This window comes from Habropoda laboriosa, unplaced genomic scaffold (assembly GCF_001263275.1).
Source record: "Habropoda laboriosa isolate 0110345459 unplaced genomic scaffold, ASM126327v1 scaffold123, whole genome shotgun sequence".
Lineage (NCBI taxonomy): Eukaryota > Metazoa > Arthropoda > Insecta > Hymenoptera > Apidae > Habropoda > Habropoda laboriosa.
In genome coordinates, this window is record NW_017100236.1 from 570124 (window position 1) to 591258 (window position 21135).

The 21135-nt window shown below is 36.6% G+C and overlaps 4 protein-coding genes across 4 annotated transcripts; 2 read left to right on the top strand and 2 right to left on the bottom strand.

The window, feature by feature from the left end:
• Positions 1–3980: 3980 nt before the first annotated feature.
• Positions 3981–7498, bottom strand: LOC108571667 (glutathione-specific gamma-glutamylcyclotransferase 1). The gene is given in 6 exon segments (XM_017933768.1): positions 3981–4396; positions 4478–4740; positions 4907–4942; positions 6291–6385; positions 7215–7338; positions 7340–7498. Coding segments are annotated over 6 exon segments (873 nt in total). The 5' UTR covers positions 7415–7498; the 3' UTR covers positions 3981–4116.
• Positions 7499–8182: 684 nt separating this feature from the next.
• On the top strand, positions 8183–10091 carry LOC108571688 (angio-associated migratory cell protein). The gene is made up of 8 exons (XM_017933793.1): positions 8183–8310; positions 8409–8616; positions 8689–8945; positions 9027–9171; positions 9234–9433; positions 9495–9689; positions 9759–9940; positions 10019–10091. The coding sequence occupies exons 2-8, from the start codon at positions 8421–8423 to the stop codon at positions 10089–10091; spliced, it is 1248 nt and encodes a 415-aa protein (XP_017789282.1). The 5' UTR covers positions 8183–8310; positions 8409–8420.
• Positions 10092–10235: 144 nt separating this feature from the next.
• On the bottom strand, positions 10236–11358 carry LOC108571689 (UPF0598 protein CG30010). Its single transcript, XM_017933794.1, has 4 exons — positions 10965–11358; positions 10826–10874; positions 10529–10749; positions 10236–10463 (listed from the first exon to the last, which is right to left on the bottom strand). The coding sequence occupies exons 1-4, from the start codon at positions 11118–11120 to the stop codon at positions 10236–10238; spliced, it is 654 nt and encodes a 217-aa protein (XP_017789283.1). The 5' UTR covers positions 11121–11358.
• Positions 11359–11757: 399 nt separating this feature from the next.
• LOC108571675 (katanin p80 WD40 repeat-containing subunit B1) lies at positions 11758–19655 on the top strand. Its single transcript, XM_017933777.1, has 15 exons — positions 11758–11791; positions 12081–12211; positions 12348–12692; positions 12764–12954; positions 13037–13187; positions 13263–13426; positions 13502–13623; positions 13823–13876; positions 14050–14593; positions 14684–14984; positions 15067–15246; positions 15321–15397; positions 15472–15546; positions 18926–19045; positions 19276–19655. The coding sequence occupies exons 1-15, from the start codon at positions 11758–11760 to the stop codon at positions 19406–19408; spliced, it is 2622 nt and encodes an 873-aa protein (XP_017789266.1). The 3' UTR covers positions 19409–19655.
• The last annotated feature ends 1480 nt before the right edge of the window (positions 19656–21135 follow it).

Here is a 21135-nt window from a genome sequence, read left to right on the forward strand (position 1 = left end):
GAAAGAAAGAAGAATAGAAAAAAAAAAAGAAATACGCGTTTAATAACCGTGACGAGCAATATAACCGTATTCGACTTTTCCGCACGAAAGCAAGCTCGTCGAAACCACTTGCGAGCGGAAATATATTTTCGTCCTAGTCATTTCTTGGACGATCGTTTCGTATCCGCTTATGCAACACGCGCGTGGAAACTTGAAACTTTGCAGATAGATCATTCTCTCTAATTTCTAACCTATATCTGTCAAGTAATCGATCCTCAAATAATTAACGCCGCATACTGTGCTCTAAGTAAAATACAGCAAAACTCTGATATGTTTGTCTCGAACACGATTTACAAACAGAACGTTTAACCTATTAGAAACCTCTTGTAAGCCGATACCTACTTACAAGTTTAGGGTTATGTCCGTAAACCCTGGGACCACTCACAAAACTCGTGTTTGCTTGAAAAAACAACTGGAAGACTTTTTAACCTGTCCACGAAACACACTAATGGAATTACAGGACAACACACACGTAGCCAGGAGTAACGTTATCCCCGAGATACCTGGCTGGCTTTATCGCCGCGATGCGTGACGAACGTTCGTTTACGTACGTAAGGAGCTTCGCCAGTCCTCTTCCTCCCTACGTTCCCTGTTGCGTTGTCCACCAAACCGGGAACTGTGGTGCACGAACCGGGTAAAAATATCGGCGCGTATATCGTGCAGACTTTTGCGATTCCCGTAGAATTCCAAGTGGCTCTCGTTAAAGTCTCGCGATGCTCGGTGAAACTCCTTTTTAACAGGCTACTACAACGTTGCGTTTACTCAGTGCAGCCGGTGATCTCGCGGTTCTTTTCGTGACTCGACGATTCAGTCGTTAAATTGTTAATTGCGGAACGTAACCGCGATCAAACTTTCCAATTTGTCGAAGGGACTTTTTTTCGCGCTGTTCCCCTCGCCACTCGTGTCTATGAACTTTTTTCTATGCATTATCGGTTTAACGGTACCGGATTCGCGAATTTCTCAAATGGGGACATTTCAATAGGATTGTCTACAGTAAATGATCGTGAGAGATTTATCTAATAAGTGTACAGATTTTGTTTAGTTGAGAATGTGGTTTGAAATTCTTGATAATTCGAAATTTTTGTTTTGATCAATTGTTTATGAAACTCTGGAGTGATTTTCGGGCTACTTATTTCGAAAAAGAAACAACGAATTCTTTGTGTAATAAATTGGTCAGAATCCGCACGAAGAAGTTAACAACTCGTACAGGAGCCAACTCGAGCGTGCACCCATGCACGCTTCGTTTCGCTGAAATAATAACGAAGATCTTCGAGCCCCACCACGCCATCACGGCGTAACCAGGAATTCCATGCCCCCTTTTTCCTCGTATATTTACCAAAAATTATGAAAATCGCGCGTTCGCAGTGTGCAGATGTTTTATTCTGTCGCCGCTTTCACAGGTTGCTTTAATTAATTACATACGGTACCCCCGACATCTTTACTCATATAGTTAGACGGGAGTTGTATATTAAATGAATAGATGCAGTTGTGAAGATAGTATGAAATACATAATTTCTTTCGAAAAGAGTTGCCTAAAAGTGGGGTGCACTACATATCGTTCATATTTAATCAGACATAGAATTGGAGCTGAAACGTAACCTGAAATATCTTCTAGATTACATGGAAATGATATAAAAGCAACGTCAGTCTACAAAATAATAGTAATGGAAAGTTTAAGCAGCGTTCCGTGTCATGAGTAGACTAATTCATCCCTAACTCATCTGTGCATCATATGTATTAATTTACAAACATTGTTACACCAAATTAGATATTTAATATTATAATTTTTGAAAAGCTATCCATAATCAAGAATTTAAAAAATTATTACATTGTTTATGATTAGAATAAATTTAAATATTGAATGTGTACAAAATTTCAATCATTGGGAGTCGATAAGGGAGAATCATAGTTGAACACACGTACTTATCGACAGAAGGAAACATATCATTATCAGGTAATACCACAGACGAGATGTAGACACAGACAAGTTTCTGGCCTGGCACCTAATGTATTTTTGTGTTCAACTTTCTGAAATACCGATCATGTAAAAAATCAGAGTTTTTGTTATGCCTTCTACGATATAAAGTGGTGAGTTTAGGAATTACATCCAATCCGACCATCAAAGATGGTAAAGTCGACAGACGTAAAAGACCCTCTTTTGTTATTTTGTTATTATGACCCTCTATAAAGATAGATAAACATACATTGGATTGCGTGGGTAGAACTGAGCCGTTTAATACGAAAGTGGTGTAAGTCAAAAAAGTCGAATTCTGGATAATGAGGAATAAAGTAAAAGTTCTGTAGAATTGAAAAATATGAAAGAATGTTACATCTCTTTTATAGAACCACTATATCATACATATGTATGCATGTAAATATGTATAATCATTTTGTTCAATACACTATTACACCATTCCTGCATATAGCGTCCATGCCATTCGAATGTGTGGTTCTTACTTATTTTGCCATCACCAAGAAACTAATGAAAATATACTTACACCACTTCTGCACAAAACAGAATGAAGGTTGAGCTTTCGAGATGTTGTGTTAAATCAAATAGGCAAAAAATTGATTTACACCACTTTTGCATTAAACGGCTTAACTATTGGCGACCTTTCACAGCAGTAGAACACACGCATGCGATGAATTATCCACTAGTGAAAAATTACGTTCTCATATTTTTTTATTACAGTATAATGAAAATATTATCAAATTATGAGATTTTGTTGATGAAAGTAAGTCTAAATGCCACTGTAAAATTTATTGTTTATGATATAGTCCTTAAAACATTAGTAATTTCGTGAAGATCTGTTTCTGAATTATTATACATATGTATTATGCATGCAAACGTACAGAATTCTATACTTCGTGTGCAATTATGAGATATCCTGTCATATACTTTCTTTGTAATTTCATATTTACATTTAGTTCTAATTCCAACCACTGTTGGTGTTGTAATTTTATTTTGTACTGAATCGGTAACGTTGGTAGCCACATGGAAATGGTAGTACGTACTATTCTGTACGTCGTCTGTGATTACAACATTAGTAGTGGTTGGAATTGGAATTAAATGCAACTATGAAATTACAAATAAAAAAGTAACTTAATTGTTTATTAGTAGATGATTCAGCACATGCTTGTGTTCTACTGTTGCCAAAAGATCATGAACAGTTCTACCCAAGCAATCCAATATATGTATGTATTTTTATATGCAAATTTAATAAAAGAAGTTTTTTTACATTTGTCGTCTTTACCATCTTTGATGATTGGATTGTATGTAATTTCTAAATTCACCGTTTTATATCGTAGAGAGCATAACAAAAACTCTGATTCTTTACACCATCGGTATTTCAGAACGTTGGACACTAAATAGGTATAAGGTCTATCTTGTACCTCGTCTGTGGTTATATCTGTGTAGAAGTTTTTATTCCTTCAGATGGTATGCAATTTCGACGTTACCGACTGCATCAAAACTTTATATTCTTTTTTTCTACTGAGTTGTGTTATTTAATATGGCGGGAAACGCATATTTAAATTTCCTTCTTTGGATTCAAAAAATGAAACAAATTGTATTCTTAGAAAAACTTTTTTTTAATTCTGACGCATGTACGATATCATATTTTAATATGATCGTTTTCATAAATCAGTATGTTTCGCGTGTCAAAATATAAAATTTAACGTGCTATCTTAACTTACATTTTAAAGAATCATAGGAACGAGCATTTGTGCTTTTCGTAGATTAATATCAAGGTACGATTCTGTTCGAACGAATCGTGAAGAGTATCCAGCACATTTGAACGTAAATGGGACATATTTAAACATTTAAACATTCATATATACACAGATATCAAGCCATTGAAATATGACTCTAATAGTCTTTGCAGTACATTCGTACCACATTAAAAATATTCGCGAACAAAGATCGTATTATTCATTCCGTTGCAGTTAAACAGTACAAACGTTTTCACATAAATATTCATATAACATAATTAAAAATATTCCCTATTCTCTTTACATTAATTACACACATCCTTCGCTTGTCTAAATTCCATTCATTTATAACATCCAAACGTTCAACTATATCTTGAGGCAACGCAATGCCCTGCCAGGTACTTGTGAAATAAATTGGAAGGAATTATCTCTGAGGTTATTTGCAACATTGTTGCTGACCAGATCATCATCTTCATCCCTGACATCGATCTCATTATCTTCGAGGTCGATGTCAAAGTCTCGGTCACCCATTAATGTAGTCAGACACATGTTATTTTCCTTTATCCGCGAACGCACTAGTATTTCCAGCGTGAACAAATGTTCATCGTGAGCTTCTGGTAGATAACGATGAATAAACTCTGCTAATCTGCAAGTAGCATATAAAAAGTAAAAAAAAAAAAACTAAATAAAACAATTAAGTTTAACCACTGTATTTCATGAAATAAACCTTAAAAGATATTCCACATTGTGTCCACTGGGCCCAGAACACTCCGAAATTTGTTTGGCAATATTATACAATGGCGCATCGCCGAGCCAGTGTTCGTTTTTATTGGTGGCGATGTAAATAATGACTGGAATACTTCTGTATCCTTCCCGACTATAAAATGTGGTAATCGTCGTTATATACCCCCCCAAAGTGCACTCGCGATTTTGCAAATAAGGCAACGCCGCGTTGTCCTGAACTTGAAACGCTCGACCGTATACAACACCCTGTTGACAAAGAAACAACACATTATCATTTTATCGCGTAATGAAACATCTAATTATGACGAACGTGCAAGTTATTTCGTACTTTAAATTCTCTGATTAAACAATGAATAATGAGTAATTTGAGGTTAGCCATAGGCAACAATTATTTTTCCGTGAAATTACATACCTCTTTTTCTTCGACCAATGTAGCCACACGTCCAGGCTAAAACAAAAAGAACGAGAAGTCACTAAACCAACGGTCAATAATCCGTTTGAACGGGAACTAAGAAAACAATGAATAGGAGGTTTCTTACAAGGGAATGACGTAAATACGTAACACGAATACACGGAGGACAAAATCGTGCGTTCGCAAGATATCGGTTACTGCGAGCTGTAACTGGTTTCACATCAATCGGCAAGCAAACCGTAATGTGAGATCGAGAGAAATTCTCGTTGAATAAAACCCGTCTATATACGATAGTGTATAGTAAATAGCCAGACCGACAATAATGTCGGAAATGCATGAGAGTAGAAAATGCATTGAAAGAAAATAAAAAAGAATGAAACCGTTAATATTCAATCGTCTAACAGCACGTGGAGAGTAAATTCGATCTCTTAAATTGAATTGTTTCAATTAGAGAAATTGGAACGGCAAACTCATCAGGTGAAACTGTACCCGATTTTCATCACTCTTAATAGAAGCATCCGTAAGTACTTACTTCTTGGGGCGTTCACGTGTATCGTTCCTGCAAATATTATTCTCTACCGGATATTCAACAAAAAGTACCCTTAATCATACTTAATTATTAAAAGAAGATTTTTTTTTTCTAAAGCAGCGATTTAATGCGAAATGTGATGTCGTCAATTACCACGTGATATAAACATAACATGCGTCATATAATTTTTGATTCGTTGTCAATACAATACTTTGTCGCGCAAAAACGAATCTTTTTAACTCCGTGTGGAAAGCTGCCAATCCTTTGTGAACGAAGACACGTAGCGAATTTATGAACAAGAAAATTAAGGGTATAAATAGAATATCTAACGTCGCATGAAAAACTGTAAGCTCAGCCAGTCGTCGAACTTTATTTAACAAAAAGTAATTGGACGAGATATGTAGATGGAGTTGTATATCGATCTCTTCTTACATATGATCTAATACGTAACAAAATGTTTTGAAACCACGCAATACAAGACACGTCTCGATGGCCAATGTAAAATAACAATTATTTCGATCAATCGTTGATACTTTTATTTTATATCTGAACGTCAATATTTGAAATTCTTTTCATTATGAAATGTTTGCACTTGTAATTTCACCATATGTGACTACTAACAATTTCACAAGGTTTTACTAATGAACAGAAAAACATCGCTTCTATGTCAACCAGACTTTTGATCCAATTTTTACATGTTTGTATTTGTTGTAAACGAAATTCGACACGGTGCTAAATATTTGCAAAAAATGTCTAATAATTACCAAATGCGCTTTTTCTAATGATAAAAAAGATGAAAATAAACTGTGAAAACAAAAGTCTGACATCAATCAGAGACATCTCGCTGAAATTTACCTTTTCAGTTGTACCACGATGCGTCGTGTTCCCTTGCCAAAATTTTCGGCTGAAACCTCTGATGTATCCCACGGTGCTTCTTTTGTAGTGAAAACCTGGATACCAGCACAATGATCCGTATCCGAATACCCAGAGTGAATTCTCATCGTGATTTCTATTGTCCATTTTATTGTAGCCAAAAAACGCGGAAAAATCGTAGCCCAACGTTCACCCTTCGAATTTGTCGACTAATTCTACTTTATCAATCTTTTATCACCAAACTAAGCATATCTTGTGGTATTTCCGTATTGTACTTTGTTGTATCTTCGATAAATATTTTAATGCTATTTCAAAACAATCTTAACAAAGTATGTACACATTCGTCTAAATACTTTCACTTTCTATGTCAATCCATCACGAAATGTTTACCAACTGTCCTTAAAGTCCATTTGACATTCAATTTTGTCTTGTGTACTTTTACTTCAATTAATCTTCAACGCAAAGAATTTCAAAGCCTTCATATCTTTATATGTATCGGAGAATTATCGTGTACCAGGAATGAATAGATAAAAGAAAAAGTTATTCGTCCTTTTTCCGTTCCGTTATCAGGGAGAAGTCGTTGTAACGTGAAATAGTCATCGATTTAACCAGCGCGCGCTGCACGTGGCTCTACTGTGCTTTTACCCCGACCGACCAATGTACTTTAAAGCTTGACTATCAAGAAACTCTCACTCCCACCGCAATATTCTAATTTTTCTTCCTCCCACTTTCGCTTTGGCGATTTAACGGGTTTATTTTCCTATTCAGTCGTCGGACGAATAATTTGCCTGATCACGTGTCTGTTCTCTCTTCTTTTACTTGGCGATTCTTCAATGTCCAACGTGTCATTTTCCAGTTAACTATTTTATTCTATCTAAGCGAATCTCGGTCTTTCGTGCTAATTACCTGCATCGTCAATCTTCCGGATGTTCATCGAAATCCTGTTCAATTGGTGCTCTCCAAGAAGGGTTGTCGATAAGTCAAAGGTCCGATGATTGATTTTTGTGCTTCTCGAATGTATAAGAATTTCTACGAATTGAACTAGTTGATGTAATTTTTTTGACTGTTTCATTGGAGATTTTGCGATTCAATATCACGATAGACATTGGCGAATTTGGAAAATATGACTACAACATGTACACTGTGCGGATTCTTGACCGAGACTGCTCGTCGCTGGGCGTATACCTCTCCTTGTAAAAAGAGATGGAAGCAGTTGAATGAAGAGGGGAATAAGAAAACGCCGTTAGAGAAACGGAGATAGACGATCGCACGAAGAGCGAGTGGGAGAACGGATGAGGCAGATGATGAAACAAGAGGTGCGATTGACGTATGACCCAAACTGCATGTCCACATTATATAGATTTTGAAGTTCATATACAGTAGTTATCTATTGCATAAATTATAAGTAACGAACATGATTAGACCGCAATTATGTAACAATCGTATTTTAAATATTTCCTTGCAAAATTAATAGGATATGGTTGAAGTGAGATAAGTGTACTATACCGTTATTGAAACAGTGATTTACATATTAATCTATTCTAAACTGATTTAATTTTACATAAAAATTGTAATATTGTTAATAAAAATAAAGTACAAACAGTATCAATATTTGTTTTTTTCTTAAACCTGATAAATAATTATGAATTATAAATCTGTAATTTCAGATGTAAATTAGGAATTAAATTTTTGTAATTTGAACAGTATTTACTTTTTACAGAAAGTTAATTTATCTTCAGATGGTAATTGAATTTGTTGTTTTTTTTTTTAAGCTGTTGCTAGTGCTATAAGACCACAGCATGGATATTATTGCCAACAGTTTCCGGCAAAAATTCCCTAAAAATTTTGTACATGCGATATCAAAATCAGCTGGTGCTCACAAAATCAGAGTGTTGTTGACGGGTGTTTGAATTTTCACTTTTTTAAACGATAGATTTAGATTTTTGATTTTATTGTTTAGACAAAGGCGAAGATTTTAACGAGACGTATAATTTTTATATAGGTGAGTATCACTATCGTTCATATTTTATTTACTCGGGGTTTTTAGTTAAATATATCTGTCATTCTTTTGAAACGTGACCTGTTGCACGCTTTATTAAGTTCTTGAGATAAATGATGCATAAGGCTACACCACCGTCATCTCCAGACATGAATAGTCAAATAGAAGATGAAGATATGTTATACACAGGGGATGTAGAAGAAATAATTGAAGCATATGATAGTGAAAACATTGAAGATGAGGATGCAATGGAGGAGGATCCTCCAGAACAAGGAGATGCAGTTTGTATGTTTAGTGGTCATAAACGAGGTGAAGAGAATTCTAAATATTCTAATTAAATTAATTCTCATAGAGGATTTTAATTTTACATACAAATTTTAGGGTCTGTCTTTTGTGGTTCCTTGACCAAAAATGGAAAGCTAGCTGCTACAGGTGGAGAAGAAGATAAAGCTTATGTTTGGGATACATCTTCTGGACAAATTATTCTTGATTGCACAGGTCATAAAGATAGTATTATTTTCTCAGAATTCAATCATGATGAGTCATATGTGGCTACTGGAGATATGAGTGGTATGATACAAATTTGGAGATTGGCAGATAAAATCAGGATTTGGGATTACAACATGGGTGATGCAACTGTTAGTTTATTGCCCAATATAAATATTTCAACTAGAATATGAATATTTCAGTAAACTAAAACATTATTTGCATTATTGCAGTGGATGAAATGGCACATGGCTGCAAATATTTTGTTGGCAGGATCTGTTGATGGAGAAATATATATGTGGAAAATTCCTGATGGAGACTGTAAGGTCCTTCAGGGATATGGTTGTCGGGCAGAGATTGGTGCAATATTTCCAGATGGTATTGATTCTTTGTATTGCTTTGTATTAAGAAATGTAACTTAAATGAATGTAATATTTTAGGTAAACGTATAGTAGTTGGTTATGAAGATGGAGTGATTCGAGTGATAGATTTAAAAACGAGTTCTGTGTTGTCATCCATTTCATCTGCTTCTGGTCATTCTTCCACCATAACTACTATTGACTGCCATTCAGATAACAATTTAATACTCTCTGCAGCTGTAGATGGAAAGACTATAATCAGTACATCAAATACAGGCAAGGTAATAAAATTAAGAGCTCCTGCATCCAGTAAATCAAAGTAATAAGATATAAAAATCTTAGATAATTTCCATTCTGCAAAGCCTTAATAATGGTGAACATAATAACGTGAATAATGATCAAGATGCCGAAAGTAGTGAAGGAAACGGTGACAGTAATTGGGTAGAAACAGCAGCTTTCTGTAATGATCCTGGATTTCAAGTTGCTGCAACTGGTACAGTTAATGGAGAAATATTTATCTGGGATATTTCAAAACAGGTATGACTATTTTCTTTTGCTTAAATACAACTTTAGCATTTCAGACTAGTAATGTTTTTCATTATTTAGATACTCAGACAAAAAATAGCACAGGAAAGCGGTATATCCAAGCTGCTGTGGAAAGCAAACACGAGTGTCTTATTGTCGGCAGGATTAGACGGTGTTCTGAGGTGTTATGATGGAAAAAATGGTCAGTGCTTACATTCATTCACAGGACACGCGGCAGATATCCTGGATCTATATATATCTGAGTAAGTTAAAGTAACTTCAAGAATTTCTTTTATGATAATCCTTTAATAGAAATCTATATAACAACAGTACTATTTCAGAAATGGAGAAAAAGCACTGACAACATCTGATGATTCTACAGCTAGAATCTTTGACATTTCATCTCTATCTTAACCAAATTTATTGTATAGAGAAAAATTATAAAATCTTTGTTATTGTCTAAAAATATATGTACATTGTACGAATGTTGTTTATATATATTGTACTTTGTTTTTTTTTTTAATTAAAAATAAAGTTTATTTATTTTTATCTGATAGTTTATAGCACTTTGTCCTTACACCACTCTGTGTTAAGAGCATATTTTTTATCATTCCAAAAAATATGAGTTGGACCATTTTCTTCTCCCTTTTCAAAATTAAATAATGTACTCAGTTCAATTGCAATCTTTGATCTCACTAGACCAATTCCTCCTGTTCTTTCTGGTGCAGGGTGATATACTCTTCCTGATTGGATATTCATGTATAATTTCACTGGTTCAAATGGCACCTACAATGAATTGATCATTGAATATTAAGGATCAATTAATGATTTATATATTATTGAAATTATACCATCAATAATTCCTCTGCATGTGCATAACCAAACCAGTCTTCATTTTTGCCTGTTTCACTATTTTTTTTCTGAATAACTTTTGTGAAAACAATTGGCAGATCATCACATCTGACAAAATTTCTCTCTGGGCCACAAAAAGAAACATAAGGGAAATCCTCACTGTATCTGCCTGTGTTATTTTTCTTCAAGCGCTTGAAAAAGAATGCCAAAAACTTTTTATCTAAAATAATATCGTTTCTATAATATATTTTGAAATATTGGAATGTATAATGAATTATTTCACTGTTTGTGCACACCTTTGAAGCATGATGTGAAGTTTTTCATGCGTGCATCATCCAGGAATAACTATAACAAATAAGGTGAAAAGAATATAATATAATAATTTTCCAAGCTTTCGCACTAATGTTGCAAATTGAATTAAAGAACAAAATATACCATGCCTTGATGATCGATGTAATAAAAATACTCTCGAACCCGAGGTTCTGGCGACTGCCCTTGTACATATTTCACGCAGTGTCTCTTAAATATCTCCATGTAAAGCGACTTCTTAATTTTAGTTGCAAGCACACGTGAGCGAAGAAATGGAAACATTTTATTCGTTTTCTATTATATGTCAACGTGAAATTAATTCGTAAATTATAACCTCACTTTTAGGTGTTTATAATTCCATGCGGATCATCATTATGTCATGTGTAACGTAATACATATATCTCATGTAATAATATGACATATACCAACAACATAATTAATTAGAAATTATACAACTTCTGATAGTTTTATCATGTTTTTTTTATTTTAACATCCCTCCCGTGTTTTACTTTGACACTTGCTGAGGTCGAAATTTAATTGACCGGGGAACTGGTGACATCTGGTGCGATCGATTGGAACGCGATCTCGATAGAAACAGAACTTCGATATTTCTCAACGTCACGTTAGTTCGCGCTACCCACGGACAGGCAGATTCAAGAAATGAGATACGACGAAGAGGTGGAACGAACAGTTTCTGAAAACGGACAGAAGTTTCAAGGAAAGGATCGCCTTCAGGACCAGACCGCGGCGAGATGCTGCCGCCCCGTTGAACAATCGTCCCTGCACTGAGCAATAACACATAGTAAAAATGTTACCTACGGATTCGAGGAAAAAAAAATTCTGCATCTGCAAGCTGAAATCTCAAATTGTTGTCATTGCCAAATAAGTCGTGCACAACGCAATCCTGTGGTCCCGGAATATGGCTTCGTCCACGAAGAGGTCATGGAAACTCCGTAAGTGATTGTCCCGCTTGTACCTTCAATTATTCTTTATTCAATACGTCGTTGCTCGGTGTGCGTCCAACGGATTCCTTTCTGCCGCTCTCTTCTCTGACCTGAGTAAACAATTCATGTTTACAAGTCGATGAATGAGATTCGACAGATTAATTACTCGTTGCATCTTCCAATTATGGTCATAACCTTTGTTTAATGGAAAATACATTGTCTTCTTGTGATGTCATTGGAACATTGATGACATCTTGTTCAGGTCAGTTGTAAAAGAATGTGCTTTCTTTCTGTGCAGAGGATTTTGTTGCCCACTCGTCCAATGTCAATTGTCTGGCATTAGGTCACAAGTCTGGACGTGTTTTGGTCACTGGCGGTGATGATAAGAAAGTGAATCTATGGGCAGTTGGAAAGCAGAATTGTATTATGGTATAGTTTCATCTTCTCCTTGATGTTGCTTGTTTAAACAATGACTTATTGCTGAAATTCTGATGAAATTATACTCTATGCTCATGATTATTGAAGATTTTCTTATATAAATGGTATTTGTTTTATTGGATTTCAGAGCTTGAGTGGTCATACCACTCCTATAGAATGTGTAAGATTTGGACAAACAGAAGATTTAGTATGCGCTGGCTCGCAAACAGGAGCATTGAAAATCTGGGATTTGGAACATGCTAAATTGGCCCGTACATTAACAGGACATAAAGCAGGTATACGATGTATGGACTTTCATCCTTATGGAGAGCTATTAGCATCAGGAAGTTTAGACACTGCTATCAAACTTTGGGATATTAGAAGGAAGGGTTGTATCTTCACTTATAAAGGACACAATAGGATGGTGAATAGTTTAAAATTTAGTCCTGATGGCCAGTGGATTGCTAGTGCAGGAGAGGAAGGAATGGTTAAGGTAAAGTTATATATACTATTTTGATATAGTACCAGTTATGTTTTCTAATTAATGTTTTCCTTTTAAATTAGTTATGGGATTTAAGAGCTGGTAGACAGTTAAGAGAATTTTCTGAACACAGAGGTCCAGCAACAACAGTAGAATTTCATCCCCATGAATTTTTATTAGCCAGTGGTAGTGCAGACAGGACAGTTCACTTTTGGGACTTGGAATCTTTTCAACTTGTTTCTTCTACAGACCAAAGTCATTCCTCTGTAATCAGGTGAATTTCTCGAATTTTGTAGAATATCTATTATCATTATAGCTCTTTTTTAATTTATTAATACTTCTTCTATTTTGGTTAGATGCCTCTATTTCAGTCAAGGTGGAGAATGTTTGTTTGCTGGCTGCCATGATGTGTTAAAAGTTTATGGTTGGGAACCAGGTAGAACATTAGATTCTGTCCCAACTGGTTGGGGAAAGGTACAGGATATAGCTATAGCTCAGAATCAATTGGTAAGATATTTATGAATGGTCTTAGTATTTGTACAATCAATCATGAGTTAAAATTTGTATCAATTAATTTTTCAGATCGGTGCAAGTTTTCACACCGCAAATATCATTTTGTACGTGTGTGATTTAAAGAAAATTGCTCCATTGGGAGGAGTGTCAACGTCTGGTTCTCCATTCAGTCATGGGAATTCGTTAAGGAAAAGTTTTTCTAGAGAAAGGCCACCTGGATTAAAGAAACACACGTAAGTTTAATAAACCATTTTTATATTTAATATTATATTGTTTTAATGAATAACATAATCATGATTTACTTATAGATTAGATGTACGAACTATAGAAGAGGCAGACAAATCCGGAACTGATCCAGAAGATGAAGCGACGTTCGCGGATATTCCCAACGTTACAGAATATCACGACGTTTTCCAACCAAATAGGTCACGTAAGTACATCATACAATCGTTACCATTACTCGTTCTTTGTTGCAAGGTCTGTGTACAATAACATACTCAAGTTCCATTTTATTCTAACTTTCGATTACTCACCTATAATCACGAGCCTGAAAATTACAAATGCATCTAAAAATTGGATGTCGTCCTGTATGGTTTGTGAATGAGCATGCTGTGCACGATATGTTTCAGTGTCTCGCACTCCACCTCCAGAACCTGAGGCTTTCGAGGAGCCTCAAGATGTAGGTGAGTTCTAAAAAAAAAAAAAAAAAAAAAGAAACAACAACAACAACAACAACAACTCCCCTTCTTTTTCCTCCTTGTACACCAAAATTGCATGGATGTTAATGTACAAACTTTTCCATAGCTTGCATAAAATATTCAACTCTTACATCGTTCTACGTTCATTCATTTTTCAGATCCTACACAACCGCAGATACTACAAAATCTTTCTACCTCAATGACAAATCTAAACACGGTGGAAACAGAGGAAGTTCCACCCATTTCGTCACCGTCATCTCCACCTCCACCTGCACCAACGTTATCGTTAACAAAACCAGTGCCAGTGCGTGTTCAACCTATCAAATCGTCGCCGCCTGTTCAAAGGAACACGGTCACGTCCACCAGTCAAATGAAGGCGAATTTCCAAACGAACAACGGTCTTGGTAGAACATCGAAGAACCTCGTGTCCATACCACCTTTAAGACAAAATATCACGCCTCTTCCTGGAAGAAAGACTGGTAACACCAGTGATGTAGGAACACTTCCACAGCCTTTGGGTCCTCAGAGGTCGAACTCTACGTTGACACCTCGCGTAGCACCAATGGCTGCCGTTCTTCCAGTGATGGACGATGGAAAACTAAAGAATAGAGCACCTAGCCCGGATTCTCCTAAGCATTACTTGAAAAGACAGAGTAGCTGTAGAGATGGAGAACAGGGTTACGAAAGCGATTACCCGGTACAGTAAGTATATGTACAGAGATTATATTGTAGATATTAGAATGTAATATAAGAGAATTGGAATTATTGGAAACGCGTTTAACGTTCTTGCAGAATTAATAGTATAAAGCACAGCCCCTCCGATCCTGCGTTAAACAGGCCAAATTCTGCGCAATCTAGGTCCATCTCGCTGAACAGAAACTTTGCTACCTCAACGTCGCTGTCCGCGCGCAACGCTTCCACTACCACGACCTTCACCACAAAGAAATCAAACAAAGTTCAAGTGCCCCCGAATCCTAAGGCGGACGTTCGCGCCACGCAATTGAGGCCGAACGTCGAGAATACAGAGAAGGAGGAGTTTGTCCCCATTAGCGCCGACAAACCCTACGGTTTGGACGTCGAAACTTTTCTACCGGTAAATTATTATTTACACACGATTAGTTAAAAAAAAAAATAAATATGTGAGTGTGATTAAGGATTTTTTTTTTTTTTTATAGAATCACTATGGAAGTTCGACTGGATTGGGTTACTCTCAAATGGGAGTACTCAACGAAATGTCAGAAGCTGAAGTACTGAACAGTATGATGCGTGGTCATGAGTCCATGATGGCAGTGCTCTCGAGCCGCCATCGTTCCTTACAAATTATTTACTCTCTCTGGCACAATAAAGATCTTAAGGTAATTTCGATTAATCGTTTTTTGTTATTAAATGGTAAGTAAAATGTGATTATAAAGATATGTTGAATTGTTAGGCTGCGGTGGAATCTGCTGTAGCGATGGACGATCTTTCAGTTATCGTGGATCTGTTGGGGATACTGACACTAAAACCGTAAGTAATACGATTTTACGAATCTTTAATTAATCAGAACTTGTTCCTTCCATTCCTCAATTTTTTATTTACAGAACAATGTGGAACTTGGATTTATGCAATTCTCTACTTGGCCCTATTGGGGACTTGTTACAAAGTAAATACGAAATGTAAGTAAAAACTTCCCTTTAACTTTCTATTTTGCTTTCCTTGAACTTTTCACCGTCTCAGAAAAAGATTACCTCTCCCATAACAATTATTTCATTAACACCAGGATTAAAATTTAGAACACGATACACTGCTCCTACCTATCTTCTAACGTTACCTCAATTTCCATCATGAAACACAACACGCTCGCTGAATTAAAGAAAATCGAGCCACCCCTAGCAGGGTGGGTTCTCGAATGGCTAGAGAGAAAGAGAGAGAGAGAGAGAGAAAGCAAACAGGGAATTTCAAGTGGGGTCGCGTACTTCACGTGCTTGGTATGGCTGTATGGGAATGGCTAATTCGTCGAACAGGGAAACACGAGGCGTGGAGGATGACGAGCGAAAAGAGGGTTCGCGAAATTAGCCGAGACAATGGAAGATAGTGGCAGATGCAAATTCGAGGCTGAAAATCCTTGCGTGTATTATTGTTCGATCTCGAAAATTCGAAGGGTCTCGCATATGTTGACGCTCTCCATGGACAGTTATGTGCAGTAAATCCTTTTCTTTCTCGCTTGACAGCCGATCATGAATATTAACGATGGCGTAGGAAGTTGGATACGGCTGTGACGCATTCTTGAAAAACATACGTTTGCCTTTTACATTATTGATTATCCGTGTGTCGTAAAAACACGGTGAATAATTGTAGAATATATTAAAATTATAATGTTTCTGTTATGGTTTATCTTTAGATAAAAGTTTCGAATAACAAGCAGAGCAATGCAACGGCGCGTGCGACCGATCCTCGAAACGGTGTAATTAACCGATGCTCAGTTACAAGCTGTTGCTATTGCGCTGTCGTAGCGAGAAACGAGCGTTTCCTTTCACGTGTGCATTGGTTATCCATTTCTTCCTGCCCCATTCTTCCTTTAATTACGCACACAATGCGCATTATAAATTGTACACGCCTATTAACGTCGACTGTTTGCTTCGCCTTGATCGCCCTTTAAGAACAAAAAAAGAAAAGAATTTCATGGGCCTAGGTTAAGTTAAGTTAGGTTAAACAACCGATTATGTTATCAGTTCGAACGATTTAATTTTATGGCGTTGCTTGTAATTGATTCAATGAAACAGATTAGATGGCGGATTAGATTAACCGAGAAAGTTTCCCATATTAATCGCCAAGCCAATATCAATCAGTGATCTAATAATAGTGTGTCCATTTAGAATGCGAGTGTGACTAGCAGTCCGGAAAATTGCCGTTCCATTCGTTACGCCGCCGGTTATTGCGACCATCATCGTCTCAGCACTTTTTCTCCACGCGTGTCACTGTTATTTTTAGACTGAAGAAAAAAATAACGAGTACGTAATTTGTCAAGAACTGTGATTGTTACATTGAGTTTCATAATAGATTTACTTTAGGTGATTTTTATTTTTAACGTGTGATCAAATACAGACTACTAGCAGATTTTAGATTATTAACATTTAAAATTCTATTGAATTAAACGTTTTCAAAATTTATGTAATCATTTTTTAAGGAATAATAGCCTTTTCCTCCTATCTTATCAACTAATATTATTTTTTTATTCCAATCATAAATTAAAAATACTCAATCACAAATTATCATTTGATTTTAAAACCTAATTAGTATTAGATTTTCTGAGCATGAATGAGAGTTTTTTGAAAGTGCAGAATACTGTGTATTGCATACAGGTAATAATTCCTCGTTTCCTCAGCTTTCCTCGGGTCGTTTATGGTCGTTGATCACGTCCGTTCAGGAAACCTGTAACCATCGTGTCCGTGTGCGCACAGTCGATGCCATAAAAGTGAATTCGTACTAATTGTCGGTCGCTCAACAGCTGCCGTCCACAATCACTCGACGACGCAACAGTCGAGTCTCGTTCCTCTGTCCTCCTTTTTCTCTGTCTGCTACGCTCGACGATCGCAGCTCGAAATGAAAAGAAACCATTACCAAGTCATTGGTATATACGCTTTCGTTGTTCGCGAAATTGATGGGAAGACCGTGATCTTCAGGAAAGTAAAATAGCTCTAATGATGATTGTAGCCTTGATAGATGTGTATCGTAAAATAAGGCAATTAATATCAGGCTTATTTAAGACCGTGTGATTTTTTTTATGAGCAACAAAGCTATTTAAATCTTTGCTTTTGTATAACATGAACTACACTTTACATATTCCTTAATTCAAAAGGCAATCACTATGGATTCAAAGAATGACTAAAATTTCTAAATTATGGAAATTCGAAGTACCAAATTACGCTCGATATTTGCAATTGTTTTATGCAGCAAATAATGATCCTAATGGCAAAGGTAAACAGATTTTTCCGATGCAGGTACTATTTACTGACAATTTGTCCTCGAATTTTCACTGATTACGGTACTTTCGAGTCACGGTTCGACAGCCGCCGCAAGGGTGAATCCAGCCAGCAAATTGCCGGCTAAATATACACATCTCGGCGGCGTAACGCGGCGCGCAGTTTGCATATAACTACTCGCCGTTTTCACGGCTCGTTCGTCACGGGTTTTCGTCCTGGTCAAAGGTGGCAGGCTCGTGAGAAAAAAAAAGGAAGCACAACCATGAATATTTGATACGATGTCGCGTGCCACACGCCAGGAAGGGTTCTTCTGTGTCGCACGATCGCTTCTCGATTCATCTAACTTTACCCCTTCTTGAGAATCCAAAATTATCTTCTGTGATAACGAGAAACCTGACAAAAATTTTTTTTTAATTCTTATAATTAAAGAATTATCTTCTACGATATGAATGATAGTCAAGAAAAATTCCTTTTTAATACAAATATTTTTAAATTATTTTATGATATATAATAATTGTATAGTGTAAAAATTTGAAAGTTCATGGTACATACGAGTATTTTATGGATGATTATGGTGTAAAATGTTCATAGGAGGTTCAGGAGCGAACGTTGGACGTTATGTGGAACATTTATGAGGCGGCTCGTGCGATTCGTCTCGCTGATTCGAACGGGAGCCCGCGCGAACCCTTTATCGTTGTTCGAAAGCAAGCGTGCGGAATCCCACGACCAAGCCTTTCGTGCCTTTCGTTATTTATTGGCGTCGTTATGGGCTAATAACACGTTTTGGAACAAACTAGCCGTGACACGCACCGGTGGGCGTTAGAACTGATGCTCTTCTCCCGGTCCACGCTTTCTCATCTTCTACTTTTCGGTTATTTTTCTGCCGCGTTCCCTGAAATTAGCGTCATTCACTCATTAGATTAAACAATTCACAATCTGTCTATTAATATAACTTTTTACTTTTATTTTGTATGGAAGAAAGAAGATTTTCTAAGTATTGTCGTTCTAAGAATTAGAGGAAATTTTTATAGACAGAAGAATAAAGTTTTGGGTCTTCCAATAATTGTTTCAGGTATATAACAGTGGGTTGTTCAGCGCTGAGACTTATCCTGCGAAACTTTGCGTCAGTAATAAAATCTAACGTAGAAGCACCTCTTCACACAATTGGAGTAGACGTGTCGAGGGAGGAACGGTGAGTAAAGCTACCTAGAATCAGCACCAATTATTAGGTCATGTAATATAAAATGCAAGATTCTTATTCATTCGCAAATTCATCTCTCATGTGATTAGCTGAGTGTTGTAAACTTCTAGGAGTCTATACATTCCTAATAGGCATCGATTAATTTTATTTCATATTACACAACCTATCCAAGATAATAATTAAAAGAACCATAAAATCAAACAATCTTCTTACATTCCCAGATACCACAAGTGTCTCTCCTGTTACGAGAAGCTCTCGTCGATCCGCAGCATCATTCTCAAGAAGCAAGTAACATCAGGCAAACTGGGTGCCTCCTTTCGCGAGCTCGTTGTTCTGATACGGAGCCTCGAGTGACCACGGCTGAGGCACTTGGTGAACCCGACCGCCAGACTCGTCGTTACCTGACAGAGAATCGAGAAAGCTCGAGGAAAAAGAAGAGAATGGACTGTATCGACCACGAAAGAGAATCATCGTGCGTTCGAGCTGCTCTATTCCGGGAAGCTTGGCGGATTGGTTCGTCGAGGACCGTTTCTTCCTCCTCCCCATGGCTCTTTTCAAATTCTGGTCGCTGATCGACGACACATCCGAGGGGAAAGAACAATTGGAGGACATCCGCTACACTGATGACAATGTTGATGATGACGCTGTGAAATAAAAGACAGATTCTTAGGAAATGATTCTTAAAAAGAGTGAATGTAAATTGCTTGAATGCTACCTATAGACTCGGTGAATGATGTTGAGACTGTATATCACGATGTTCGCCTAGCCTGTGTGCACAACAATTGATGCACCCTGTTTTTTGGAGGGAACCGGGTGGTGTTTGAACAGAGAACCTAATCTGAAAGCAAAATTTCGTCGATTGTGACTAATCTATCGGTGCATTGATTAGAATATTATGGATTTCTTGAATGATATTTGATGATTGTAAAGTGTAACATTATATAATATATTGTGCTATATTATATATATATAAAAGAATGAAGGGGGCTTATGAGATACGATGTGTGTGTTGAGAAAACAAAGATGGCGTTGCAATGACGAAAGTTTTCTTGAAGTATAACCTCTTACGATTATGAGGGAATGCAAATATAAACTTTTTGACGGCCTTCTTGCCACAGTCTCGTGTTAACTTAACGCAAGTTCGAGTAAACTTAAAACGGAACATACACACGTACACAGAGACAAACACACAGACGTGAGAACGACGATGATGAACAACAAGCGAGAGTTGTTTAAGGAGTATAAAATAATAGGTAGTAACACTTTTTTCTAGAGGTAATAACAGAAGAAGATGAGATAACAAATTGTATTTTTGCAAGAGCCATTTGCGTCCTTTCATTAATAAAAGAAAAAAACGAAAGAAATAAAGGTACTCTAATCATAGGTATGTTTTGAAACCCCTGATATATCGCACGAATATCGAACGTGACAAAGTTGAGAGAAGCGCTTAGTGGAAGACAAAATCGATTGTTCTCTTATCCGTTAGGTTTCGAGAGTTTCCATAATGGAGAACAGAATGAAATGCGATTTAAGAGTAATTATTTGAAAAAAAGACGAGAAATTTGAAAATTTCGAAAAGAAGATGAAGATATTAACTTTTTTGGAAGAAATGTTCGTTGAGCAAACGAGTTCCGGGATCGTTTAGAATTTTCCTTGTCGAGTGCGGGACGAATCGATTGTTTCACGCGCGCAACGTTTCTTTCAGCGTCCCCTCGCTCCATTCTCGTCTCTTTTTCATTCGTCCCAGTAGTGCCGGTTTAACTTTTTCCCATTTTCCGTTTTACTCTTCGTCCGTTCGCCAGCGAGTTATCCCGAGTTTCTGAACGCTGCATTACGAGAGATTTCATAATCAACAACAAACTATAATTGTTCAAAAAATTTTAACAAAAATTGTATTCAAAATTATATAAAATAAAAAAAGAAATTCCAATTGTGCAAAGTCTTGCGATAGCAAACATATGTCAGCTATCGTTTGGCTCTAAATTCTCGAAATCGAAGTTCGATCGATTTACCAGCACTTCGATTAATAATCGACCAATCGAGATCAGTTTTAAACATGGCGATCATATCGCGAACGTGAA